This window comes from Pogona vitticeps, chromosome 7, assembly GCF_051106095.1.
Source record: "Pogona vitticeps strain Pit_001003342236 chromosome 7, PviZW2.1, whole genome shotgun sequence".
In the NCBI taxonomy this organism is placed as follows: Eukaryota; Metazoa; Chordata; class Lepidosauria; order Squamata; family Agamidae; genus Pogona; species Pogona vitticeps.
The window spans coordinates 15,983,550-16,011,494 of NC_135789.1; the positions used below are offsets into that span (position 1 = coordinate 15,983,550).

Below are 27,945 nucleotides of genomic sequence, written 5' to 3' on the forward strand. Positions count from 1 at the left end.
CGGTCCTCAAGCCGCTTGGGGAGGGTCTCCTCTGCCGCCTCTAGCGGCGCCAAGCCGGCAGGGCAAGCCGGGCGCTCCGCCTGGCGAGCCGCAAAAGCCATCCGACGCGAGCCAGCCGGCTGGCCGGCGCGCCAGAGCGCACGGAGCTCGCCTTCTGCTGGCTTGCCCCTTTTCTTGGGAGGAGGCGCCGGCTTTTCTCCCCCCCCCGCTCCCATGGGGGGGCCCTGGCCAGTCCCTGCCCTGCCTCCCTAAGCGCCCCCCTTGCCCTCCAGCCCGCCCCCGGGGGCCAGGAGGGCGGAGGGGCCGGCCAGCCCTCTTTTCCCCCGGGGGTCCCCTGGGCTTTCTCCATGGAGTTGCGCCGTGCGCTCTGGGGCGGCGGCAGGGCGCTGGCCGGCCTCAGCCTCCTCCTTTGGGCGCTGGGGGGTCTCCTGCTGCCCGACCCCAGCCGGGCTCACCCTCAGCCCTGCCACATCCTGGCCCGGATCGGCCACACCGTGCGCCTGGGTGCCCTGCTGCCCCGCGGGAGCGCAGGAAGCGCGCAGCCCGGCCGGGTGCGCAACGCGTTGGCTCGGGCCAGCCGCCTGGCCGCCGCCGCGCTGCCTTATAACCTCAGCCTGGAGGTCCTGCCGGGCGCCCCCGGGGATCGGGACCCGTCCTCCTTGGCCCGCTGGCTCTGCCAGGCGCTGGTGGTGCGCGGGGTGGCCGCCGTCTTGGCTTTCCCGGCTTCCCGGCGGGAACTCCTTCAGCTCGACTTCGCTGCCTCTTTTCTGGAGATCCCTTTCCTCAGCATCGAGCGGGAGCCCGAGGAAGAGGAAGAAGAGGAGGAAGAGAGCGAGGACACCCCCATGCCCTTCAGGATCCGGGTAAGCCCCTACCCTGCGCCCCTGGTGGAGCCTCCCCAGCCAGGAGCGGTCCACCTGCTTGGCAGGTCCTTCCAGAAACACCAGGGCAGGGACCTGCTGGAACAAGTGGGACGGTTGTGTGTTTGCTTGTGTGAGAGAGATCCAAAGCTCAGGCCGACATAGCTGTGTTTTTGTTCCTAGCTGTGTGTGTGTGTTTTTTTTTTCTTCTCTCCTTGGGGTGTTTGTTGAAAAGGGGTGTCAAGGCGACCTCCCTGTAATGCAGAGTGGGTGCCGTGGGGCTGAGGAGCTTCCCTGTAGAGGAGCAGTCTAGCTGGCTGAACTGGGCAAAGGAGAAAAGGCTGGTGAGGGGCTAAACAGGCACTACCACCACAGTCATCCTCCTCCTATGTGTGTTGACACTGCGTTACAAAACCTTGCTGGTCCAAACCCCACAGAAATGCCGAACCACCTGAAAGCAACCCATCTTTCTGGCACTGTTAATTAGAAGCATGGGCATTGTTGTTGATGATGATGTATTCAGATCCCTTTTCTTCTTTGATCTCTGAAGCCCCTTTGAGCTTCCAAGGCGCATTCTGTTTCATTTCCCAAATTCAATGCCGGAAAGACCACCCCCCCCCAAAAAAAAACATGTTTATGAAAAGATTCGGGAGAAAACTTTGAGTCTGGAAGGTCCCCAAAGAGTCTGGGTTGCATCTGTTCTTGTGCACTGAATATTCACTGAATATTCCTTGTTTGTTTATAATATTTCCTGCTGTTTGCATATTTGAAGTCCTCTGTTTTGCTTCCCGGCGAACGCTCGTGGTTCATTTCAGGAATCTTGGCAAACACCTCTCCCCCCCGCCCGCTTCCCAACCCTTCCCTTCAAGCCTCGCTCTCGTGGCCGATGCAATTACGACTTCTATAAATCCTCATTAATGCGTGCGCTGCCCGTTAATTTCCACCCACAGACAGGCCGCCTTCAGGAAAGGTGCTGGGATCGAAAGCAGCATCTGTTGAAAAGATGCTTTTAATTAATGGATGGGTCCCCAAGAAACAGTCTTGGGTTTGGGCGAGAGCCAAACAGCAAGGGAAGCCCATTATGGAGGGCGAGCACGACGACCCTGTGAGGTGGGTCTGGACGAGCACGCCAGGCTGGTTCCCCCGGTGTGCTCAGGAAGTGTTTATGAATCAATAATAGAGCCTTCTTCCTCGGTCTTCTAGTTTAATATTCTACCCAGTGAGGTTCCCAAAGTCTGATGCTCTAACCACTACACCTCACTGCAGGTGGCTTTCTAGGTGGGAATATTGGGAATACCCATTGATAGCTATATTTGCAGGAAGATCTACAGTGGGGTGGTCCTTTATGGCCCTCATAGGATCTCCACGCACAGAAAAATCCTTGCTTTTTAAATATTCTGTTGGGAATCAAAAACCTTGGTTTGATCAGTGACAGGAGCTGGCGTTCATCATCACGACGCTCCCTTTACCTAGCCGACTCCTTCCCCGAACAGCAGAAACTCCAAAAACCGCAGCCTCTGCTTGGACCCGTGCCAATTAACCAGCGACAGTCATTTTTCTTTCCGGGGGGAGGTCTTTTGTCAACGGGTCTCGGTTGCGCCCCCCAAGCGCAGGGATCCCAGAACGAAGGTGTCGCCCCCCCAAAAAAAATTCCCACCCACACCTCGGGCTCTGCTCTAAATGTGGGCTTTTGCCTCTCCGCCTTAGCCAGCCTTTGATGGTAGACTTCTCCTGGCTAGAGAAGCTCCCCACGCTGGCAGGTCGCAGCTGGCGGTTTTGTACGCCGCCTTTCTCCCTCTGCGGGGGCCCAAGATGGCTTACCATATAGTCTGAAAAGAAACCGCAGGGTTAAAATGTAATAAGTGACAAGATGTTGAAACAGAATCGTCTAATTGAAAATGCAATCAGAATTAAGGCCTTTGAAAAGCTCTTGATTAAAATACTACGTTTATGAAAAGAAAAAGAGAGGAAGACCTAGGCAGATGACACAGAGGCCTCCCTTTTCTCCGGGCCTCCCCTGCCACGGTGCTGCAGTCGGGTGGCCGGGTGCCACGGGGGACCGGCCTCCATGCCAGGATCCGGTGGCCAAGCCACTGAGAAAAGAAAGCATTTCGTAACGGCTCACCTCCCCGCTGCGTTTGGTTCCATCTTGTCGGTAACACTGGCTGGCAAACCCCATCCGTCCCGAGTTTCAGGCCGAACCCGCTCCCTCACCTTCCCTGGAGATGCCCAAGATGGACCGGAGCAACGATGTCTCTTCCTCATATTTTAATCCTGCCACCACCTTCCGAGTTGATCAGGGCAATGTTCTCTCCGATTCTCCGCATAACACCCCTGTAAGGTAGCTTTGCCCGAGCAGTACTAACTAACCAGCTTCCTGACCTTGATTTAGGGCCTGGGAGCAGTTTGAAGCCAGCCTTTCCTATGACTCTAACTACTACACCATACCATCCTCCCGAACCACCATCAAACCAACCCCAGAAGCCAGGCCAGGAAAAAGGCTTGATGATTTTAGATCCTTAGCAGCCCTTCCCGTCCATGTAAGGAGAATTGGCAAGTGAGGAAAGAAAATATGTTTAAATCCAGATATAAACTCCATCACGAATCAGCATTTTTCGCATTGAATAAAAGAGGAAAGCCTGGATTTTCGTCCCCTGGAGCGCCGAAAAGACTCCCAGGCCCATTTTCCCCCGGCAAACTGTCGCCTCTGTTCTGTCCGGCGGGCAGTTTGTCACCTGCTTCCGGCCGGTGCTGGTTTCGCAGCCGCCGGCGGATGGAAGGGAAAGAACGGACTTTCTTTCTTTTGTTTCTTGTTCCTCAGTTGGGACAGAGTTTCCCTCCTCTCGTGAGCCGGAGAAGGTGGACCATGTGTGGGCAGCTGTGGATACCCTTGAACCACCGTGAGCATCTCGGAGAGTCAGAGCAGGAGATTTGGAGATACCTCCAAATGCTGTTCAACTCCCCCCCCCCATGAGCTTTTAATGTAGAAAATCAAATACTGCTAGAAAAGATTTGGCTTCCCGGAGGAAATAGACAGACATAAACAGGCTTTCTCCTGAAACCAAGTGAGCGACCGACCGACCGTCCGTCCTTCTGTCCTTCCTAATATTGAGTTTTTCACAGAAAATGCAAATCTTACCAAGGTCATATTGAGTCTCTGCCTGCCTGCCTGCCTGCCTGCCTGCCTGCCTGCCTGCCTGCCTGCCTGCCTGCCTGCCTGCCTGCCTGCCTGCCTGCCTGCCTATCTATCTATCTATCTATCTATCTATCTATCTATCTATCTATCTATCTATCTATCTATCTATCTATCTATCTATCTATCTATCTATCTATCTATCTATCCATCCATCCATCCATCCATCCATCCATCCATCCATCCATCCATCCATCCATCCATCCATCCATCCATCCATCCATCCATCCATCCATCCATCCATCCATCCATCCTTCTTTCTTTCTTTCTTTCTTTCTTTCTTTCTTTCTTTCTTTCTTTCTTTCTTTCACCAAGCAGCCCAGCCCATCTGTATTCCACTCACGGGTGCTGGTTAAAAAAAAAACACAAAACCAAACCCCGAATCCCCTCAAGGAAAAACCTGCCGTCTGAAATCCGTTTAGAAAGTTCAAAAGCGGTTTGGAAAATGGCCTTTTCAGCTGGCTCACTTGTCGTTCTCCCCCCCCCCCCGCCCAAACAACACACCCCGTCCTGTGCCTCTGGAGCACCGTGTCCAGGAAGGGGTTACGGTTCAGGGTTGGGGAAAGGGGACACTTTGCTTATGTTCAGAGAGGTTCATCCCATGGGGAAGCTGGAAAGGATCGGAGGCTCTGTAGGGAAATAACTCCAGGTGGCTCTCAGTTCCAATCTACCTCTTTATTTAAACTCCGCTCTGTTTTAAAGGATTTTTTTAAAAGTTCGGAAATATCCTTCCCTGCCGGAGAAAGCTGGAAAGCCGTCAATGCCAGTTCAAGATGAGTTTGATGGAGCAATGAGGACTAGAACCTTGGGTTCTTGAGCCCCGAGACTGCACTAGCATTCTCGGACGCTCCGTTTTGAGCATCGGCTCTGGGTTCAAGAAATACCCAATTACAAGGGATGCACAAATAAAATCCTTCCCCCTGGGTGCCTCTGGCTGCATCTGCAGCCCGGCATCATCTTTGCCCTTTAAAGAAAAAGTACATTATTTACGAGCCCAGTCGGGACATTTTAAAGCGATGAGGAGGGAGCAGTAAATGTTCATGGGTGACCCCTTCCCTCCCAGTTCGTCTTTGCTCATAAAAAAACCCACTTTTTATTAGTAATTCATTTCCTTCCCTGGCTGTCAAAAGGTAACTTGAAAAAGTTGTCAGTGATATATTTATGGTAGGACTTAAAAACCGGCTTTAGGCTGGAAAGAGTAGGATGATCGTTTCAGAATTCATTGCCAATGATCTGGACAAGAAGGGGCTACAACCCTTTATTTTTGTTGCAGAGTTTTGAATTTCTGGTTATAATTCCCTTAGTGGCGCAGAGGTAGAGAGCCTCACAAAGAAGAAGAACACGTTCCCCAGATAGGCCACCCCTTTATCATTCGATGACACTTATAGTCTCACTCCGAGACGCTAGTAGGAGAAAGAATAAATTTTTTTCATTACTCACAGTTGTGAACAAATCAACAGCAAACCACCACCAACAGACAGCTTCCAACAGGAAAAAAAGAGAAGGGGAAAAGAACACTCAGCAGGGAGGCGGGGTTTTCTTTCATTTCAAAGGCTGGAAGGATCCATTGGTTGGGGCTGCATAGATTGACAGCCCACCCAGCCCAGAAAAGGTTCCTCCCAGTCACTCAGGCCAGAGGTAGCATGCAAAGTTGTAAAATTGCCAACAGGTTTGTCCACCAATCACCTATTGGTTGGAGCAGAAGGCCAGTAAAAGTAGCCAAGGCTCGGAAAGCATTTCTGGAAGGAACCGGGGTGGCTGGAATCCTTCTCAGGGTTTTAGACCAGGGTTGTAGTGGATCAAGGGTATGTGGGGCTGAAGTAGTTTGACTTTTTAACTGGGAGGGACTGTGGCCTCTTGTGGCTGTTGGAAGTCGCGTGACTTGTTTACTTCGCTGTTGATCTGTTCGCAACCGTAAGTAACATTCCCCCCCCCCCATTATTTCTCCTACGAATGTCTCGGAGTGAGTAACTGAGACTTGTGCACGCCAGTGAATGAGAAAGGGGTGGACTCTCTGGGGAACCGGGAGCTATTCTCCTCGGTGAGCCTCTGCACTTCGGCTGTGTAGCACCAAGGAATTTAACCCCGGATTCAAAACCCTGCAACCCCACCACCCTTCTTTCAAGATTCCCTTTTCTCTCTGAGCTCAGAGGGAGGCCTCACAATGGCCATATTATGGTGAACGGGGGCTGGTTGCTCTGTGGATGGGGTTGGATATCAGGTGGGCAATTCAGAGCCATTGGCTCAGCAAAAGAGCCGCTCTGAAAGTGCAAACTCTTTGAACTGGTTTGTCCAACACCTGATTTTTTAAAAAAATTCTCTACCAGCCTGTTTGGATAAATATCCGATGTGCGAACTATTCCCTGCCCTTCTGCTTTAAATTTAGAGATCAAGGGTTAATTGGTCTCCAAAATCCTTGAAACAGGGATATGCAACCAGTGTTCATCAGACACACGACACCCCCCCCCGAAATAAAACTCAGAAAACAGAAAGGGGGGGGCTGTGTTAGGTGGTTCCCATCACATTTGAAACTCTCTGCTTCTCAAGAAGGCCACCGAAGACGTCGTACAAAAGAATCTTGGAAAACTTAAAACATACCATTTATGTTTTGATGCTCCGGAACCCTGGGCTGATTTTCGGGTTTTAAGCACGGAAAACGAAACACAACATGAACTTTAAAAAGAAATAATAACAACCAAATCATGGCTTCGAACCTCTAGCTCCTTCAAGACCGGCCGAAATTAAAGGAAGGTCGTGGCCCCAAAACAGGGGATGGCCGGCCGGGACCCTAAAATAGAACCTCCACGTTCTATGATGGTCTATCTCAGATTTATAATCTTGCGAATGATTCAGCCTTATTTTATTTTTAAAGAAAAAGCACTTCCCGCCCCCTCAAGGACAAACTAAAAAGGATAAGTATTGTCTTCCCTATCTGTGCGTTGTTGTGGTGTGTTTTTCGGTTGGTTGTGTAGCTGCCGGACTTCACGTCCGTGTGATTTAATTGTTCTACTTGATAGATTACACCGTGTGGGGACAAAACCAAGCAAAATCAAATGGGCCGTCCAAGCAGTTTTGGCGAACTTTGAAAGTGCTGCCTGGGCACTTTTATCTTTTCTTTTTCTGCCTCCTGTCGGAAGCCATAAATGATGGCAGAGCCGAGAGGGAGAGCGCAGGAATTCATTGTGTTTTATTTCTTTTTCAACCTCTCCGGACAAGCGGATATAAAAAAGGTGGCAGCCGGGCCAATCTTTCAGATCCCCTTCCAGAAAGTTCGGAGTTGCGTCTTAGGAACTTTCTTCCAGAAAGCAGGCATTTCAGAGAGCCCTGTGATATAGTGGTTAGAGCAGTTGTTTAAGAAAGCCGAGTGTGACAAACCCAGACCTACTGGGATCTGCCACACGTTAACTAAGCTGCCACCAACCATTCCCTGTAAGAAGTCACACAGACCAGGGATGGATTTTCAACAAATAAAAGAATAAGGTTTATTTAAATACAACACACAGGGAAAATAAAATGATCAGGTGAATAAGATATAGTAACGTGGCTTAGTCTCATTCATACATGCATACAGTTTGGTTCACACAGAACCCTTAACTTGAAGCACAGACCCTGAACCTATCAGTTCTGGCTGACCAACAGACACCTGAACCTATCAGGTTGGTACTCTGACACACAGTAGTACCCTGTCTGACACACAGACTCCCACACCAGCTTCTTCTTCCCAGCTGCTGCTTTGTCTCACATCCCAGCGTCTCCTAACTTCTCCACACACGCATCACATATATATACAGTACAGCCCCTCCTCCTGATGTCCCGCCTTCCACTCCCCATAGGATGGAACTTTCCCTCCAAACCAATGACAGACAGGTAACATCAGTGCTGTATGTAACACCTCCCCTCTTTATAAGTTGTTTTGTAGGGGGAAAGCTAAGGTGCTTTTTCCCAAAAAACAACCTGGATAAAACACACAACAACAGTTATACATACCATATCATACTTACTTATACTTACATTCTAAGTTAACCATAGCAATTAGGCATTTAAACATTTACCATATACATTACAACAAATTACCTTTATTCATACAAACCAAATTCAAAAACCAGGTACATTTAACCTTTTGTCATCAATATATATACATAGTCCATGTTCTTTCGCCGTCTTCATTCTTCAGGTCTTCTTGAGAAGGCGTCAGCAACACAGTTCACTGACCCTCTGACCACCTTCACTTTAAAGTCATAGTCCTGTAGGTTTAAAGCCCACCTCATAAGTTTGCTATTGTGGGTTTTCATTGTCTTTAACCATTGCAGTGGTGAATGGTCAGTGCACAGAACAAAATGTCTTCCCCAGATGTAAGGCTTGGCCTTCTGGATCGCGTAGACTATGGTCAAACACTCCTTCTCCACGGTTGCCAAATGTCTCTCACCTTTTTGAAGTTTCCTACTCAGGTAGGACACTGGATGCTGGTCACCATTCTCATCCTCCTGGCACAGAACTGCTCCTACCCCGCTGTTAGACGCATCGGTGTAGATGATGAACTCCCGGTCGAAGTCTGGAGCACGCAGCACTGGGTAGTTGATGAGCGCCTGCTTCAACCTCTGGAACGCCTCCTCACAGTCGCTGGTCCACGGGATGCGGTCATCAGCCTTCTTCCTCGTCAGATCGGTCAGCGGAGCCGCAATCTCGCTAAACCTCGGGATGAACTTTCTGTAGTAGCCCATCAACCCAAGAAATGATTTGACTTTTTTCTTGGTGTTGGGTCTGGGCCAATCACGAACTGCTTCTATTTTGGCCTCCAGGGGTTTTATCACTCCTCCCCCTACTATGTGACCCAAGCACTTTACTTCTGGGCTACCCAGCTGCAGTTTGTTTTCTTTGCAGAGCCTAGGCCAAAGCACTCCCTCCCCTGGATTAAAGTGCCTCTCCCCGGCTTTCTGGTCATCCCAAACTTTCTTTCTGACCTTTTGAGCTTGCAGGGTCTCTGCTGCTAGCTCTAGGTTTCTCTTTAGGTCCTTCCTTAAAGAGTCTATATATGTCACAACGTCTTGTGGGTCATCCTGGGTGATCTGCTCCCAATTTTGTTTGATCAAATCAAGGGGCCCTTTCACCCTTCTCCCAAATAAAAGTTCAAATGGACTGAACCCGGTACTGGCTTGTGGCACTGATCGATAAGCAAACAAAAGGGATTGCAGCTTCTGGTCCCAATTGTTTGGATTCTCTGCCAAGTAAGCCCTAATCATGCGCATTAGAGTCCCATTGAACTTCTCAGTTAACCCATTACTTTCAGGATGATAGGCAGTAGTTTCCTTGTGCTTAATTCCACAGATTTGCCATAAGCGTTTCATGAGCTTTGATGTGAACGATGCGCCCAAATCTGTGATTATTTCTGAGGCAAATCCCATCCTGGACATATACCCCACCAAGGCATCTGCCACTGTGTTAGTTTCAATGTTAGTCAAGGGTATGGCTTCAGGGTACCTCGTGGCATGGTCCACAATGGTGAGAATGAACCTGTTCCCCCTCTTTGTGGCCTTGGGCAAAGGTCCCACAATATCCACCCCTATGCATTTGAACGGAGTGTCAATCACAGGCAAAGGGCACAACTTTGCTTTGGTCCTGTCGCGGCTATTCCCCTGCCTTTGACACACATCACATTGTTTACAGAACTCCCTGATCTGCTTCCCTATGTCAGGCCAGTAAAAATTCTGTGTGATTCTCTGCTGTGTTTTGTTCACCCCTAAGTGTGCAGCAAACATGTCAGAGTGCCCCCTTTGTAAGATCATGGGGCGATACTTTTCAGGCACCACTAGCTGACTTCTGATCCCATCTCCCCCTTTTGAGATATTCCTCAGGGTCTCTCTATACAAAATCCCCTTTTTCTCTAGAAATCTCACTGGGGTTTCAGGTGTTAGCTGGGCGTCAGTCACCTGTTCAAAACACTTTTGGAGAGTGGCGTCTGCCTTTTGCTCTTGTCCAAATCTGCTGTCTGTGGTTAAGGTTTCCACCACAGCTTCTGAACTCCCCCCACCTGCTTCCGTCTCTGGCTCATCATTACCCCCCTGAACTGTCCCCGTGGTGGCTTGTGAACGTGTAATCACTAGCACCCGTTTCACATGTTCAGCCAGGTCATTTCCCACGAGCACGGCTGCTGGCAGAGTCGATGAAATCGCTAGCCGCCAAACTCCCCTCCAGCCTTGAAAGTTCACAGGTACCTCCGCGACTGGCAGTGAGATTACCTGCCCCTCAATCCCTGCCACCTTCATGCTCTCATTTGGGATTACATATTCCCTAGGAATAATATCTGGATGGCACAGGGTCACCTGGGAACAAGTGTCCCGCAGCCCCCTATACTGATGGCCAAGTATTCCTACGTCCACCCCTGCTGTTTCAAACAACTGGGAATCTGTCCTCACCAGTAGGCAGCGCCTGACCTCTACAAGAGGACCATTTTCCTCAGCCTGATCAGCAGATGTAGCTGTTCCAGATTGAGTAGCCATGGCAACAGGCTCCCTCAGTGACAATGAGCCTTGCTCTTTCTGGACACAGAACACAGCTTTTGGCTTGGTTCCACTCGAATCCTGAGGCACAACTCCTTTTAGCTGCTTTAATTTCTCACACTCTGAGATTAGATGGCCCTTTCCCTGACAGAAATAACATTTTCTGCTATATTTTGCGTCTTTCTCATCTTGTTTTGGTTTTCCCTCCAAAATCTGAGGTCTTGGTTTCATGTCTGAGGGCTTCCCTTCACCATGGGCCCCTCCCCCTTGCTGGCTTTTCCCTGGTCCCTGAGAGTACTTGCTGTAGGTTTCTTTAGGTTTCCCCATCGCTTTCCCCTCACCCAAGGGCTTTCTTATTTGGGAAATAAAATCTGCGATCTCGGCTGCTTCTGCCACAGATTTTGGTTTCCTTTCCCTCACCTGGAATTTCAGTTCCCCATGCAGGACTGAATAGAACTGTTCCAGCGCTATCAAGTCTTTGAGCTGCTGGTAGGTCTCTGTCCCCTCCTGAGATAGCCATTTCTCAAGCAGCCTCACCAATTGGGCCCCCACTTGGGTAAAAGTCTGCTCTGGTTTCTTTGTGAGGGACCTGAATCTTTGCCTCAGCTGTTCCGCATTTATCCCATGTCTTGCAAACACCAGTTTTTTAAACTCTGCAAAATCTTTCATCAGTCCCTCCGGCATCTCTGAATAGACTTCGGCCAGGCTACCACTGATTAAAGATCGCATGATGGTCATCTTCTCAGTTTCCCTCACTGAGAAGTCCACAAACGCTCTTTCCACTAAGGAAAAGAACACCTCAGGACAATCTCCCTTGTGGTACACAGGGAATTTCTTCAGGTCAGCCTTAGACAATTGGCCTCCCTCAGAATCCCTATTGTTATTATTGTTCTGATTCATCAGTTCCAATTTTCTTAATTCAAACGCCATTTTCTCTCTCTGCAATTCCAATTCAATTCTCTGTCTCTCTAATCTTTCTTCTTTTTCCATTCTCTCTCTCTCTCTCTCTAATTCAAATTGCCGTTGTTTCTCTCTTTCCCTCTCCTCCATTTCCCTCACCCTCAGTTCATGCTGTTGGGCCAGGAGTATTTTTCTGAGTTCTGGGTTTTGTTCTCCCGTGCTGTCACCCTGCACTGAGCCAAATTCATCCTCAGAACCTTGGTCAACCTGGGGGTCTTTCACTTCACCCATTTCTGCCATTTGGCTTCGAGTCAAGGGCATAATCCCCCCCCCAGAACAGGCTGCTTTAAAAAGTCAAGCCTCAAAATAAAACGACCACTTTTTTTTTTCTTTTGCCTCAGAACCAGCTTTCTATAGATTGCTGCTGTCCTTCAGCACTACTTGCAACTGTAGCGAGTTAGAGTCTACCCCCCTCTGCTGGGCCTCTCAGCAGGCAGGCTAGCTCACTGCTATTTCACAGTTTTGCCTCAGCTTTTTCCCGCCAAAACAGGCTGCCTCAGAGCTCCCTAATCTAGCCCCCAATCTGAGGTTACACGTTCTTCTACTAGTGCACCCCCCCGTGAGGTACACCTAGAAGATTACCTACGTGCTCTCAGATTGTCCCTGACTAGACCCCCCTCGCTCTGGGCACACTTGCCAAGGCTTTGCTGGATCGCTGGACAACTGGACCAGTCGTATCCCACACGCTGGACACCAATCAATGTGACAAACCCAGACCTACTGGGATCTGCCACACGTTAACTAAGCTGCCACCAACCATTCCCTGTAAGAAGTCACACAGACCAGGGATGGATTTTCAACAAATAAAAGAATAAGGTTTATTTAAATACAACACACAGGGAAAATAAAATGATCAGGTGAATAAGATATAGTAACGTGGCTTAGTCTCATTCATACATGCATACAGTTTGGTTCACACAGAACCCTTAACTTGAAGCACAGACCCTGAACCTATCAGTTCTGGCTAACCAACAGACACCTGAACCTATCAGGTTGGTACTCTGACACACAGTAGTACCCTGTCTGACACACAGACTCCCACACCAGCTTCTTCTTCCCAGCTGCTGCTTTGTCTCACATCCCAGCGTCTCCTAACTTCTCCACACACGCATCACATATATATACAGTACAGCCCCTCCTCCTGATGTCCCGCCTTCCACTCCCCATAGGATGGAACTTTCCCTCCAAACCCATGACAGACAGGTAACATCAGTGCTGTATGTAACACCGAGTTCGAATTCCCCTTTGGGCGGGAGACGCCCTGCGGGATCGCGAATCCCGTGTCTCTCCCTCTCTCCGTCTCTATCTGACCTGCCTCGCAGGGCTGTTTGGAGGAGAATGTGGGCTTGACCTCTGGCACTGACCCCAGGTTCTCTGACGCCTGAGGCCAAAGAAAAGAGGGCGTCACCAAACCACCTCCTCCTTCCGTTCCACCTCCAGCAATGTCCTGGATTATTTTGTCTGAGTTTTTATCCACTCCGGCAACGGAATAGAAATCCATCGATCCTCAAAACCCAGAATGTAGCTTGTCAATATTTCACATCACTCGCTCGTCTGCAGCTCTTGGCGTCGGATCGACCTTGCTCGGTTCGATTTTTTAAAAGGAGGCTTCATCAGAACCAGAATCCCACGGGAGCATAACTTGAGCATTTTCCTTGGGGAGATTGCAACTCCCATCTGATCCAGTTGGAAGCTGCTGGGACTTGTAGTCCAGAGAGATAACATTCCGGAGCCGTGCACTTTTTCTGGAAGTTTCCCCTCGTCTTGAAGGAGAGGTGAAATTGAACAGCCACTGTGCTTCTCCCACTACAAACCAACCTTTTGCTTGTTTTCTAATCTTTTCCCCTTGGGTTTTTTTTATTTTTTTTCTGGGGAGGGTGTTTTAAATTTCGGCACAGAACTTTAGCAACCTCTGCTGGTTTCTGTTTCCAGTCTGGGCCCCAATTCCCGAGCCTCTTAGAACAGCACAGCCGGAAGGGACTCCTAAAGATCATCCAATCCAGCCCCGGTCAAGGAGGCCCCGTGGGGGATTCGAACTCCCCACCGCAGGCCAGAGAACCTCAACCTTTTAGCTGTCCAGCCAACTCAATTAATGAATCCTAATTTGGACCTTTCACATCATCCTCTTAGAATGGCAGAGCTGGAAGGGACTCTCTGAATCATCATCAAGCAAGTTCCTGAAGCTCTTTTTGGCATCAGGAGCTGGCATTTCAGTATTTAAAGGCCGGGAACAGCCTTGGAACGACCCGAAGCCTAGTATACACCAGTGTGCCCAAACACATTATTTCCCAAATGATCCAAGTTAGTCTTCGCTCAGCCCTGGTTGGGCTCACTCCCCTGTTCTTCTCGGTCAGCCTGGCCTGCTCTGCAAGGTTGTTATATATATTGGGTCCCCTTATTGGGAGAAAGATGGCCAATAAAACAAAGAAAACAAACAATGAATGAATGAATGAATGAATGAATGAATGAATGAATGAATGAATGAATGAACACCCAGGTCATCATCTTAGATTTCTGTAAGGAGATGTGAGGTCGGATTCATATTCCTTTCGTTACCATCCTAAACCACTAGAAGATTGTGGTGGTTTTGGCTCGTTCTAAATAACAGCTTTACGAAGCTGTATTCCATTCCAAATAATTGTTCTCGGGGGCTCTTCTGTGTTCGAACTGCGAGAAAAGACAAGTCTGCCTGACGTTGGGGAGCGAAATCTCTGCCTGGTGTTCATTCTGTTTTTCAATCCCTTCTTTTTTTTCCCCCTCTCCTTCCGCGCCTTGGGCGGGCCTGGCAGAACCCTTTCCACCTTTACGTGGACCGGCGTGGCCGCTTCGAGACCCTGCTGGACCTCCTGGCCAGCCTCTTCCGCGCCCACAGCTGGCACGACGCCACCCTGGTCCTCTGCCAGGCCTGGGACGCCTCCGGCTTCGTGGACCTGTGGACCAGCCACGGCGTGGTGGAGAAGACGGCGGTGGTGGACCTCAGCTCCCTGGATCGGGCGGAGGTGCCTCGTTACCTTCGCCGCCATTTGGAGGAATACCGGGAGCTTCCCGGGCCGGCTGTCCTGTTTGGCTGCAGCCCTCGGCTCTCCCGGTTGGTTTTCCGGACCGCCAAGGATCTGGGGGTGACCCAGGAGTTCCACTGGTTGCTGGGCGAACCCCAAAACGTGGCCGAGCTGCAGACGGAAGGCTTGCCCCTCGGGCTGTTGGCTTTCGGGGAGGTGGACCGGCCCACGGTGGAACAGCTGGTCCAGGACGCCACGGAACTGGTCTCCCGGGCCATCGCTCAGGCCGTCCGTTTCCGGCCCGACTTGGCGCTCATCCAGAACATGGTGAACTGCAACGACAAGCACGTCTTTGGGGCTGAGTCGTCGGGGCGCTACCTCTCCCGGTGAGTAACCCACACCTGTGTGTGCCTGGAGTTTGAAGTATGAAAATAATGCAAGTATGGGAGGACCCCAAGGGGAGAGGTTCCAAGCCTCCCCCGCCGATGCTGAAAAACGCAGATAAGACATAGCGGGATAAAAGGGGACAAATAATCCAGAAATATTTTCACATGTATTACCAGAAGTGGCCACCAGGGCAAGAAGGAAAATACATAGCATGGTCTCTGGCTCCTTCTGGTGGCCGGATCTGGTAAAAACATTGTGAAAATATATGCAGTATTTCTAAGTTTTTTAAAATGTGTGGTTATTTAGTCGTTTAGTCCGACTCTTTGTGACCCCATGGACCAGAGCACGCCAGGCCCTCCTATCTTCCACTGCCTCCTGGAGTTGGGTCAAATTCATATTGGTTACTTCAATGACCCTGTCCAGCAAACTCATCCTCTGTCGTCCCCTTCTCCTCTTGCCTTCACACTTTCCCAACATCAGCGTCTTTTCCAGGGAGTCTTCTCTTCTCATGAGATGGCCAAAGTATTGGAGCCTCAGCTTCAGGATCTGTCCTTCCAGTGAGCACTCAGGTTTGGTTTCCTTTAGAATTGATAGGTTTGTTCTCCTTGCAGTCCAGGGGACTCTCAAGAGCCTCCTCCAGCACTACAATTCAAAACCATCAATTCTTCGGCGGTCAGCTTTCTTTATGGTCCAGCTCTCACTTCCATACATCACTACAGGAAAAACCATAGCTTTGACTATTCAGACTTTCGTTGGCAAGGTGATGTCTCTGCTTTTTAAGATGCTGTTGAGGTTTGTCATCACTTTCCTCCCAAGAAGCAGGCGTCTTTTAATATTGTGGCTGCTGTCTCCATCTGCAGTGATCCTGGAGCCCAAGAAAGTGAAATCTGTCACTGCCTCCATATCTTCCCCTTCTATTTCCCAGGAGGTGATGGGACCAGTGGCCATTATCTTAGTTTTTTTGATGTTCAGCTTCAGACCGTGTTTTGCGCTCTCCTCTTTCACCCTCATTACAAGGTTCCTTAATTTCTCTTCACTTTCTGCCATCAGAGTGGTATCATCTGCATATCGGAGGTTGTTGATATTTCTTCTGGCAATCTTAATTTCAGTTTGGGATTCCTCCAGTCCAGCCTTCCGCATGATGTATTCTGCATATAAGTTAAATAAGCAGGGAGACAATATACAGCCTTGTCGTACTCCTTTCCCAATTTTGAACCAATCAGTTGTTCCATATCCAGTTCTAACTGTTGCTTCCTGTCCCACATATAGGTTTCTCAGGAGATAGATAAGGTGGTGAGGCACTCCCATGTCTTTAAGGACTTGCCATAGTTTGCTGTGGTCCACACAGTCAAAGGCTTTTGCATAGTCAATGAAGCAGAAGTAGATGTTTTTCTGGAACTCTCTGGCTTTCTCCATAATCCAGCTCATGTTAGCAATTTGGTCTCTAGTTCCTCTGCCCCTTCGGAATCCAGCTTGTACTTCTGGGAGTTCTCGGTCCACATACTGCTGAAGCCTACCCTGGAGGATTTTGAGCATAACCTTGCTAGCGTGTGAAATGAGTGCAATTGTATGGTAGCTGGAGCATTCTTTGGCACTGCCTTTCTTGGGGATTCGGATGTAGACTGATCTTTTCCTGTCCTCTGGCCACTGTTGAGTTTTCCAAACTTGCTGGCATATTGAATGTAGCACCTTAACAGCATCATCTTTTAAGATTTTAAATAGTTCCACTGGAATGCCATCACCTCCACTGGCCTTATTGTTAGACAAGCTTTCTAAGGCCCACTTGACTTCACTCTCCAGGATGTTTGGCTCAAGGTCAACAACCACACTATCTGGGTTGTCCGGGATATCCAAATCTTTCTGGTATAATTCCTCTGTGTATTCTTGCCACCTCTTCTTGATGTCTTCTGCTTCTGTGAGGTTCCTCCCATTTTTGTCCTTTATCATGTCCATCTTTGCACAAAATGTTCCTTTAATATCTCCGATTTTCTTGAACAGATCTCTGGTTTTTCTTTTTCTATTATTTTCCTCTATTTCTTTGCATTGTTCATTTAAGAAGGCCCTCTTGTCTCTCCTTGCTATTCTTTGGAAGTTTGCATTCAGTTTTCTGTCGCTTTCCCTATCTCCCTTGCATTTTGTTTCTCTTCTCTGGTATATGTAAGGCCTCGTTGGACAGCCACTTTGCTTTCTTGCATTTCCTTTTCTTTGGGATGGTTTTTGTTGCTGCCTCCTGGACAATATTATGAGCCTCTATCCAAAGTTCTTCAGGCACTCTGTCCACCAAATCGAGTTCCTTAAATCTGTTCTTCACTTCCACTGTGTATTCATAAGGGATTTGGTTTAGATTATATCTGAGTGGCCCAGTGGTTTTTCCTACTCTCTTCAGTTTATGCTTGAATTTTGCCATGAGAAGCTGATGATCAAAGCCACAATCAGCTCCAAGTCTTGATTTTGCTGACTATATAGAGCTTCTCCATCTTTGGCTGCAGAGAATATAATCAATCTGATTACGGTATTGCCCATCTGGTGATGTCCATGTGTAGAGTCGCCTCTTGTGTTGTTGGAAAAGAGTGTTTGTGATGACCAGCTTGTTCTCTTGACAAAACTATTAGCCTTTGTCCTGCTTCGTTCTGAACTCCAAGGCCAAACTTCCCTGTTGTTCCTTTTATCTCTTGGCTCCCTACTTTAGCATTCCAGTCCCCTAGAATGAGAAGAACATCTTTCTTTGATGCCAGTTCTAGAAGGTGTTGTAAATCTTCATAAAATTGTTCAATTTCAGTCTCCTCAGCAATGGAGGTTGGTGCATAAACTTGGATTATTGTGATGTTGAAAGGTCTGCCTTGGATTCGTATTGACATCATTCTATCATTTTTGAGATTATATCCCATTAATGCTTTCCCCACTCTTTTGTTAACTATGAGGGCTACGCCATTCCTTCTATGGGCTTCTTGCCCACAATAGTAGATTATCATTGAATTGAATTTGCCCATTCCTGTCCATTTTGAGTTCACTGATGCCCAGGATGTCAATATTTATTATTGCTATCTCCTGTTTGACCACATCCAGCTTCCCAAGGTTCATAGATCTTTCATTCCAGGTTCCTATGCAGTATTTTTCTTTGCAGCATTGGACTTTCCTTTCACTTCCAGGCACGTCCACAGCTGAGCATCCTTTCGGTTTTGGCCCAACCACTTCATTAGCTCTGGAGCTACTTGTACTTGTCCTCGGCTCTTCCTCAGTAGAATGTTGGACGCCTTCCGACCTGAGGGTCCCATCTTCCAGCATCATATCTTTTAGCCTTTTGTTTCTGATCATGGGCTTTCTTGGCATAGATACTGGAGTGGCTTGCCACAGCCTGCTCCAGGTAGATTGCGTTTAGTCGGAACCCTCCACTATGTCCTGTCCGTCTTGGGTGTCCCTGCATGGCATAGCCCATAGCTTCTCTGAGTTACTCAAGCCCCTTCGCCACGGCAAGGCAGCAATCCATGAAGGGGTTTTAAAAATACAAATTTTTAATATTTTCAGACTGTGGATATGGGAATGATGCTGTCTAGTTACTTTCTGAAGTTATCTTCTTAAGATCATACAGTGGTACCCCACATAGCGACAATAATCTGTGCAGCAAAAATCGTCGCTATACGGATTCGTCGCTATGTGAAATAAAAGAGCCAATAGGAATGCATTAAAACCCATTTAATGCATTCCTATGGGCAAAAACCTCACCTTTATGTGAAAATCCTCCATATGGCCGCCATTTTCGCTGCCCGGTAAGCGAGGTATGGGCGCGAAAACACAGTGGGCGGCCATTTTTTTACTCGGTGGCCATTTTGGAACCACCGATCAGCTGTTGGGAAATCATCGTTATGCAAAAATCGGTAAGCGAAACAGCTTACAGATCATCGCAAAGCAATTTTTTCCCATTAGAAACATCGCAATGTGATCGCAAAAACGATCGCAAAAAATTCTTCGCTATGCAGATTCGTCGTTAAACGGGGCACCCGTTAAGCGAGGCACCACTGTATTTTGGACTTGGGCACAAGGCTTTTTGACTGTTTTTACACTATTGTCTTGTTGATCTTAGACAACATCTACTCTTGTGGCAAGGAGTTCCATAAGCCCATGCCCAAATCTTAAGACCTGTGCCTTGTCTTTCTCCCCTTTTGTCCCTTCCAGGTTTTTAGCCAACACGTCCTTCTGGGGCCAAACGGGCGAGGTCTACGTCCACAACACTTCCCATGTCCACACCTCCCACCACTACAAAGTCTGGAGCCTGCTGAGAGACTCGGTGGGCCAGCCCACGTGGGTGACGGTGGGCAGCTGGACGGGGGGCGAGATGGAGATTGAGGAGGGCACCTGGCCTCAGCACCTGCAACGCAAGCACACGGCAGAGGGTGGGGGCTTTTCCCGCATGAAGCTGCGGGTGGTCACCTTGGTGGAGCACCCCTTTGTCTTCACCCGTGAGGTGTGTAGGGGCAGTGGGGTCTCGGGGCCACCTCAGCAGAGCTGGATGTGACCCACAAGTTTCATTTAAACATCTGTATTTTTCCTAAACATTGGTATAAGATTCTTCCTTCCGTCCATCCATCCACCCACCATTAGCTCCTTCCTTCCTTCCTTCCTTCCTTCCTTCCTTCCTTCCTTCCTTCCTTCCTTCCTTCCTTCCTTCCTTCCTTCCTTCCATCCTTCCTTCCTTCCTTCCTTCCTTCCTTCCTTCCCTTCCCTTCCCTTCCCTTCCCTTCCCTTCCCTTCCCTTTTCCTTTCCTTTCCTTTCCCATCCATCCATCCATCCATCCATCCATCCATCCATCCATCCATCCATCCATCCATCCATCCATCCATCCATCCATCCATCTGTAAACACTTAGTCTTTAAGGTGATACCTTTTGGTCTTCTTGAATGTTCGTTATTCTTTTGTTTGCGGCCTGGTCTGCTAAACTGAAATGTCGGTGCAGGTGGATGACGAGGGCAACTGCCCAGCCGGTCAGCTGTGCCTGGACCCCCACACCAACGACTCCGCGGTGCTGGACGCCCTGTTTGAGGTGCTCAGCTCGGAGAACGGCTCTGTGCCGTTGGAGTACCGGAAGTGCTGCTACGGCTATTGCATCGACCTCCTGGAGAAGTTGGCCGAGGACCTCCCCTTTGATTTCGAGCTCTACATTGTCGGGGACGGGAAATACGGGGCCTTGAAGAACGGCCGCTGGACGGGCCTGGTGGGGGACCTCTTGAGCGGCACAGCGCATATGGCGGTGACCTCCTTCAGCATCAACTCGGCCCGTAGCCAGGTGATTGACTTCACCAGCCCCTTCTTCTCCACCAGCTTGGGCATCCTGGTCCGCATCCGGGACACTGCCTCGCCCATCGGGGCCTTCATGTGGCCCCTGCACTGGACCATGTGGGTGGGGATCTTTGTGGCTCTCCACATGACGGCCCTCTTCCTGACCTTGTATGAGTGGAAGAGCCCCTACGGGATGACCCCGCATGGCCGCAACCGCATGAAGATTTTCTCCTACTCCTCGGCGCTCAACCTCTGCTACGCCATCCTCTTTGGGCGGACCGTCTCCAGCAAGACGCCCAAATGCTGGACAGGGCGCTTCCTGATGAACCTCTGGGCCATCTTCTGCCTTCTGGTGCTCTCGAGTTACACGGCCAACTTGGCGGCGGTCATGGTGGGCGAGAAGACCTTTGAGGAGCTCTCCGGCATCCATGACCCCAAGGTTGGTAAGATGCCGTCTCCTTCTTTGGCCTTGATCTTTCCTCATGGTCGCGCCATCACCAGAACCCATCTGGGACTCTCAACTAGAGATGACCCCTTGAATCTGTGGGATTGACCCAACGGTTGACTTGCTGTTCAACAGCAGATCCATTGGGGTCAACTCTACTAGGGACGATCAACATCACTTAGCTCTCCGGGTTCACCTAGGAGGTAATTTAAGGCTCTTGTGGAACCATCATAGGCACATCGACTCTGCTCACAAATAGAGGTGTGGGTATTTGGGCTCCTGAACTTCAATCTGCAGGATTCTCAGCTCCCGGAAGGTGGATTCTGATTGTCATGGTCTCAAAATACAAGCTTGCACATCATTGCATAGACCAGAGATTCCCAAACTTGGATCCCCAGATGTTCTTGGACTACAACTCCCAGAAGCCTTCACCACTAGTTGTGCTGGTCAGGATTTCTGGGAGTTGCAGTCCGAAAACACCTGAGGTTGGGAACTATGAACATCTAGATGCCTCTTTTCACACTTCCATGTCCTGGTCTGACATCCGGAGGAGGACGTATCAGGGGAAGCATTTAATATGTGTGCCTCCCTCCCTCTTTCCTGCACCTCTTACCCCCTGACTCCCAAACACTGTTGCAGAGTTTTGAATTCCTGGCAGAATTCTCTTTCGCTATGCAGTCAAAGTCTGGAGAGCCACAGAGAAGAATAACTCCCAAGTTCCCTAGGCCGTCCACCCCCTTTCTCATGGACTGGCCCTTAATGTCTTAGCCACTCGCTCCGAGACATTAGTAGAAGGTAGCATTAAAAATTTTTTTGTTGCGTACAGTTGTGAACAGATCAACAGCAAAGCGAAGCAGCTGATGTCCAGCTGGCTAAAGAGAGGGAAAGAGCACACGGCCGAGAGAAAGGGCTTTCAGGGAGACTTTTCCTATCCTTCTTTCTCCTCCACCTGATCTCCTTCCTTTAATGTCTGTCTTACTCCTTTTTCATCCCCTGCCTTGTTTGGGGATCATCCAGCTTTCTCTGGGCTCTTCATTTAAGGGAGGAAAAAAAACCTCAGTATCAGATGTGATCGATTTCCCTGTATCTGTTTTTTTTTAATTAATTGTGTGGTTTGCTTCTTTCCAAATATATATTTCGGCAGCTGCATCACCCATCCCAGGGCTTCCGATTCGGGACGGTGTGGGAAAGCAGCGCCGAAGAATACATCAAGAAAAGCTTCCCGGACATGCATGAGTACATGAGGAGGCTCAGCGTTCCCACCACGCCGGCCGGGGTCAAGATGCTCAAGTAAGTGCGGCTCAGCCTTTGGTGGGGAGCACCTTTCGGGAGGGGGGGGGGGCGAAGGAAACCCCGATGAAAAGGCGTCCGTTGCATTCAAACTTCATTGACATTTATGTCGATGTAGAAGGACGTCAGCTGGTGAGACCTTGAGCCGTTCGGTGTCACCGTTTTGGCATGGTTTGCCGACGTCCGAAATGTTGTGGTTCCTTTTTGTATGTGTGTGTGTGTGTGGTTCCTGCAGGACCAACCCTCCCAAGCTGAATGCGTTCATCATGGACAAATCTTTGCTGGATTACGAGGTCTCCATCGATTCGGACTGCAAGCTTCTGACCGTGGGGAAACCTTTTGCCATTGAGGGTGAGCAGACACGTTTCTAGGCGGCGTGGGGCCGGGAGGACGGGCCCGCGGTGTTTGTGTCTCTGTGTCCATAAAGTTGACGGAGGAAGAATCCGGGTGGAAAAAATTTGGAGTGGAGGAGAGAGGTTGGATGGGGGAGCCCGCACCGCTCACGCCTCCCGATGCCGCCGAAACTGGGTCACCCCGATTAATCTTTTAACTGGTCCTGTAAAATATTAAACCGGACAGAATGTGCAAACATCAGAAGGCTTCTTCCCAGGGCTGACCGTAAAAGCCTGCCACAAAGCTTCCTTTCGGCACTTTGCCGCCACTGCCCCCCCCCCGGCAGCGGCCGCCCGAGGCAGTGCCCTGGCAGCCCCGAACGACAGAGCCGTCTCTGTCCCAGAGAATAGGGAGGAGACACTGGAAACAGAGAAGGGGACAACATCCGTAGGACGTTGGTGTGAGGCCAGGAGGGTATCCAAATGTTCAGCCCCAGGCGTCGGCTACGGGCCATGCCGGGCCTTAAAACGGCCACCAAAATATAGGGGATCAAAACCAGACAGGCTTGGAAGTTCTGCTTCTTGTTCTGATGTATGTTTTTTTAACGGATGTGTGAAAGTCCGGAGTGTTCCCTATATAGAGATGGATCGCTACAAGCCGAAACACCTTTTTGGAAACTAAAAAGGAAAGCAAAAGAACCCCATAAAAAGCTTTGGTTTTTTTTGGGGGGGTGTACGTCACACTTTGCCCACCCTGGTTTAACGTGGGTGCCCCCCCCCAAAAAAATCATGCTTGCCTTCTCTTCATCTCTTTGGCGTGGTTAACGGAGGCGCCTGTCACTGGCCTCGTCGGCGAGGTGTTTTGATCGCTTCGCCTCCCCGTTCCCTCTGCAGCGAAGCGCAGAAGTGAGTGGAATACCAATGATCTCCCCCAAAATCCACTCACTCCCCCACCCACCCCCCGTCCACCCACGCAGAGTTGATGAGAGCTCAGATGCCAGGTTTGGGTTTTTAAATCCTAGAAGGAGACGCGCCAGCTGTCACTCAGGGCAGGGTGTCGGCTTCAAGCTGAAATGGGCCGGGTTGGTTCCCGGATAAGTGCATATGGAAATTAGCAATTGGAAATTAGCCTGTTCCTTCCATCATCCTTGTTTCGTCCATGTTCAGCTGTAATACTCACAGCCACTCCGATTTCCCTTCATGCCAGTATCTTATTTTCCATCAATCCTGCGGCCGTGGAAAATATTTTGGGGGGTGGTTTGCTTTCGGCTGTGGCGTCGAGACCCGTGAGCTTTGCAAAACACCCACTCTGAAAAATACTTGAACCGTTTTGTGGCTACAGAACATGGTTCACTGTATACTCCTTGTTGATCAGGTTTAGGGAACTTTTGCAGCCCTCCACTTTCAGCCTATCCTCTCTGGGGCATTTCTTGAAAAGGAGTCTGTTTAACAACAGCAGCAGCTACAGAAACCGGCAATATTACCCTGTTTTCACGAAAATAAGACCTAACCTGAAAATAAGCCCTAGTATGATTTTTCAGGATGCTCGTCATATAAGTCCTACCCTCCCAAAATAAGCCCCAATTAAGTGAAACCCTGCCCTCCACCCTTGTGCAGCAGCCAGAAGAAGAGGACGGGACTGTCTTTGAATCAATGTAGAACAGGGGTTTTAAACTCAATTTACCTGGGGGCCGCTAGAGGCAGAGTCTGGGTGAGGCTGGGCCGCATCAGATTTTCCACCAAGCGGAGCAAGAGCCCGAGAAAGCTGCCTAGGAGTTTTCTTAGCCGACAGGCAGGTGGGCTGGCTGGCAGGCTGCAGTTCTGGATGGAGGGTGCAAGAGGTGCTGTCTTGGGAGAGAGCCGGCGAGCGAGGCAAGGCTTTTTTTAAACTCTTGACAGCAGAGGATGTGTGGGTGCTTTGGGGGGGCAGGCAAGGCGAGGGCCACAAACTATCATCTGGGGGGGCGCAAATGGCCCCCGGGCCGCATGTTTGAGACCCCTGATGTAGAAGGTTGTACAGGAAAAAAAAAAACAAAGCATCCCCTGAAAATAAGCCCTACTATGTTTTTTGGAGCCAAAATTAATATAAGACCCTGTCTTATTTCCGGGGAAACACGGTAGGAACAGCATCCATTCTGTACCGATATTTAACAGATACAGTACTTAGGTTATTGGTTAAAACTGGTATCGCTTATATAAAACTAGTCAATATTTTTATTGACTGGTGTTAATAATAATAATAATAAAAATAATAAAATAATAATAATAATAATAATAATAATAATAATAATAATAATAATAATAATAATAATAATAATTATTATTATTATTATTATTATTATTATTATTATTATTATTATTATTTCTTAGAGTGACATTGTTTTTTTCTCTTTTTATACTCAGTGTTTTTAGCTTTAAATATTGCTGTTTAATGATGTTAACCGCTGTTCTGTGCTTGTTGTTTTCTACGTTAAATATGGTCTTTCCATGTTGTACTCCACCTTGGGTGCTTTTCAAGGAGAAAGGTGGGGTAAAAATTTTTCAATCAATCAATCAATCAATCCAGTCAGTCAGATCAATCAGTCAAGTCAATCAGTCAGTCAGACAGACAGACAGTCGCTCAGCCAATCAAATCAAATCAATCAAATCAAAACCAGCCAATCATCAGAGAACTGCCGAGCGGCGTCCAGCTCCTGTCTACTGGGTAGGTGGTTCCAAAGGTGCCCCGACTAATGCTGGCTCCCTTTTTCTACCCCCGTGTCTTCCCGCCGCGTCCGCCAGGCTACGGCATCGGCCTCCCCCAGAACTCGCCGCTCACCTCCAACATCTCCGAGTTCATCAGCCGCTACAAGTCGGCAGGTTTCATGGACCTCCTCCACGACAAGTGGTACAAGATGGTGCCGTGCGGGAAGCGCGTCTTTGCGGTCACAGAGGTATGGGGGGGCACCCCAAGTTAGAAAGGCCTCTGGTTAGAAAGCCAACCGGGGGGGGGAGGAGAGAGAGACAGCCAGCCACGGGCACCCAACGTACAACCCCTTCCCTTTGGCCAACCTCGCTCGACCCCGTTATCTCCCGAACCCTGCATTCTCCGCCGTCCGGGTCCACCGGGATCGTGGTTCCAGTCCTGTCCCTACTGGGGAGCCGGGCGCAAACAACGGGGACAAAGCCGTCCACAGAAAGGATCTCCGCTGGGCCTGCTCATGGGTCATGCACCCGAAAATTATATGTTCCTTAGGGTGGTTCTAGTATTCACGCTGGGTGTCTCTCTCTTTCCCCTCCCCAGACGCTGCAGATGGGCATTTACCACTTCTCCGGGCTTTTTGTGCTCCTCTGTATTGGCCTCTGCGGCTCGTTGCTGACCTCTCTCGGAGAGCACATTTTTTATCGCCTCATTCTGCCCCGCATCCGACGGAAGAAAAAATTCAATTACTGGCTTCACACCAGCCAGGTGAGAGAGGCATGGTGTGCCTGGCGCACAAGGCACACAGGTACGTGCGGGTGTGTGATGGTTGGAGCGCGGTAGCCCGCTTCTCAAATCATCTTGGCGATCACTCTTGTCCACAGGACGTGGCGCTACCAGGGGATGTATTTCCAGGTGATCTTTCCCTAAAGGGGAGCTGAACCTCCATGTTCAACGGCAGTATACCTACAAATGCCAGAGGATGGAGGATAGAGTAGCTCTAAACAGGGGAAAATATAACTTTCATCCGGCCTTCCCATCAGCGTTTGATTTGGCATTATTGGGGGGGGGGGGTTGGAACAGGACGACGGACTAGAGACCGGACTGTAGAGACATTACTTGGAAAATGTAACTATACCCAAGTAACTTGGCAAACTTTTGAATCTGAGAGTGAATTGGGGTAAACGTGAAATCCACGAGCCAGAATGGTAAGAGGGTTACCGCAAGATTTATGAAAACGTGACAAATTCTTACCAAGGATTTAAAAAAAGGGAATCAAATGGCTGGAATGCTCAGGAACACTCTTTTTGCTAAACCGTGTCTTCCCAAATGATGCTCTCATTGTTATTTTGTGTCTTTGCTTTCATACATACCAGAAAATCCACCGGGCTTTGAACATGGGCTTAGAAGAACAGAGGCTCAAAAAGTTAAATTTGGAGAAAAGGTAAATCCTCTTCACACCACCCGTTCTTGGCCATGTAAGCGGTTTTCTAATTCTTAAACATTTTAAAATCAAATGCCACCGTTTTCAAGGAAGAGACGCTCACTTCATGCTTCTCAGATCCACCAGGGATGCCCTTCAGACAACTAAGATAATTCCCTCATTGTGTTAACACCTGTGGTAAAAATACCCCAGGAGTTTGGGCATCCGTTTTCTATTCTCGTTAGCAAAATAACTTTCACTGTCAGGTTGCTGTGAGAAAGGCTATGGTTTGTTGAATCCTGGTTTGTTGAATCCTGGTTTGTTGAATCCTGGTTTGTTGAATCCTGGTTTACTGTTGTCCAAAACCTGTTACCCAGAACAAACCATGGGTGAAAATAACTTTCATTGTGCCACTAAAGCATCAGGCTTTTGAGTTCCACAGGATCACTAAACTTTCCTTCTTACAATATGTTAATGACTCAATATAATTGTTGCCTATTTAAGACAGTCTTGTTCTGATGAGAAAAAATATTATGAAATACTTTCTTAAGGAAAGCAGAGAAGGACCAAATGATAGCAGCTGCATTTTAAGCGGAGAAAAATCTGTGAGCTGATGGTTTCCTCTTTATCCTCTTCTCTGTCCATCTCCTCAAAGGTGTAACATCCAGAAGAGTCAAGAACCCCCCGAACCACCTGATGATCAACCCGGTTGGAACAACTTGCGCCGAGCAGCAGTTCGGAAAGAGGACAAGAGGGTTCACTTCGATATCGAGAATCTCCCGGACGAGACGCCGGAGGATGAGTCGGAAGCCCCCGTCTGGCACTGCATGAACGGCCAGGATCCGCAACAGGAGGATAAAGAAGCCAAAGAGAAAGAGCTGAAGGAACTGGAAGGCAAAATTGAGGAGATGCGGGAGCAGCTACGGGCCGCTCTCGTGCGGAAGAGCGAGCTTATGGTCGCTCTCGGGCCGCCCCCGAAAGTCCCTCGGCTGCCTCCGGCGCTGAAAGCCATGATCAAAGAGAGTAACAAGGAGAGGTGATGGAGCAGGGAGGCCGCCACCATGTCGGATCGTTTGCGGTCGGGGCGGCAGACTTTGGAACAATTATTTCCATCAGAGAAAGGGGGGGGAAAAACACTCTCGGGGCCAGGGATGTGGTGGCTCGTCTCCTCCTGCAACGAGGACCGTTGTCCCTCTGCAGAACGGCCGACCCTGTGCGGGTCTCCTGGACAAGAACAACGAAGTGGATCGGACAGGATTCAGGTCGACGTCCCCTCTTGGGCCAGACTAAATTTGGGGTGGAAAGAGAGGGGGAGTGAGGCAGCTTGGCCCCGGAGCACACACTTTACATGTGGAAGGGCCCAGATCCGGCACCCGGTGTCTCCAGCTAGTGTATCACACAGCTGGAGATTACGGGGAAAAAGAAGAAAAAAAGGAAAAACGAATTCTCGCAGGACAGAACCGGTGAGATAACCTTATGGCTGGGCTCGGTGGAGGGTGGGTCCCTGTCTCTTATTTCTGCCGGTGCTGATGAGTGAACCTTGAGGCTATGGAAGGTCACCCATGGATTCCAGCCAGCAAGCGAGGAGCTGCTGAGGACACAGG

At 49.3% G+C, this 27,945-nt stretch overlaps 1 protein-coding gene across 2 annotated transcripts; it reads left to right on the forward strand.

Moving 5' to 3' along the window:
* Positions 1-60: 60 nt before the first annotated feature.
* On the forward strand, positions 61-27,853 carry GRIN3B (glutamate ionotropic receptor NMDA type subunit 3B). 2 transcript variants are annotated; one of them, XM_072978077.2, is made up of 10 exons: positions 61-863; positions 14,300-14,895; positions 19,070-19,358; positions 19,849-20,610; positions 21,761-21,906; positions 22,142-22,257; positions 25,020-25,171; positions 25,522-25,686; positions 26,295-26,362; positions 26,997-27,853. In XM_072978077.2, the coding sequence occupies exons 1-10, from the start codon at positions 348-350 to the stop codon at positions 27,379-27,381; spliced, it is 3,195 nt and encodes a 1,064-aa protein (XP_072834178.2). In that variant the 5' UTR covers positions 61-347; the 3' UTR covers positions 27,382-27,853. The 2 variants fall into 2 exon arrangements, with proteins under 2 accessions (XP_072834178.2, XP_072834179.2); XM_072978078.2 differs by having other exon boundaries at positions 244-863; positions 25,522-25,726; positions 26,997-27,360.
* Positions 27,854-27,945: the final 92 nt, after the last annotated feature.

What these genes read in the sequence shown, in the direction of transcription:
- GRIN3B (XM_072978077.2), top strand. Translation starts at nt 348, where the DNA reads ATGGAGTTGCGCCGTGCGCTCTGGGGCGGCGGCAGGGCGCTGGCCGGC. An exon ending in CCTTTGTCTTCACCCGTGAG is followed by an intron (nt 19,359 to 19,848) that starts GTGTGTAGGGGC and finishes ATGTCGGTGCAG; the next exon opens with GTGGATGACGAGGGCAACTG. An exon ending in AAGTTAAATTTGGAGAAAAG is followed by an intron (nt 26,363 to 26,996) that starts GTAAATCCTCTT and finishes ATCTCCTCAAAG; the next exon opens with GTGTAACATCCAGAAGAGTC.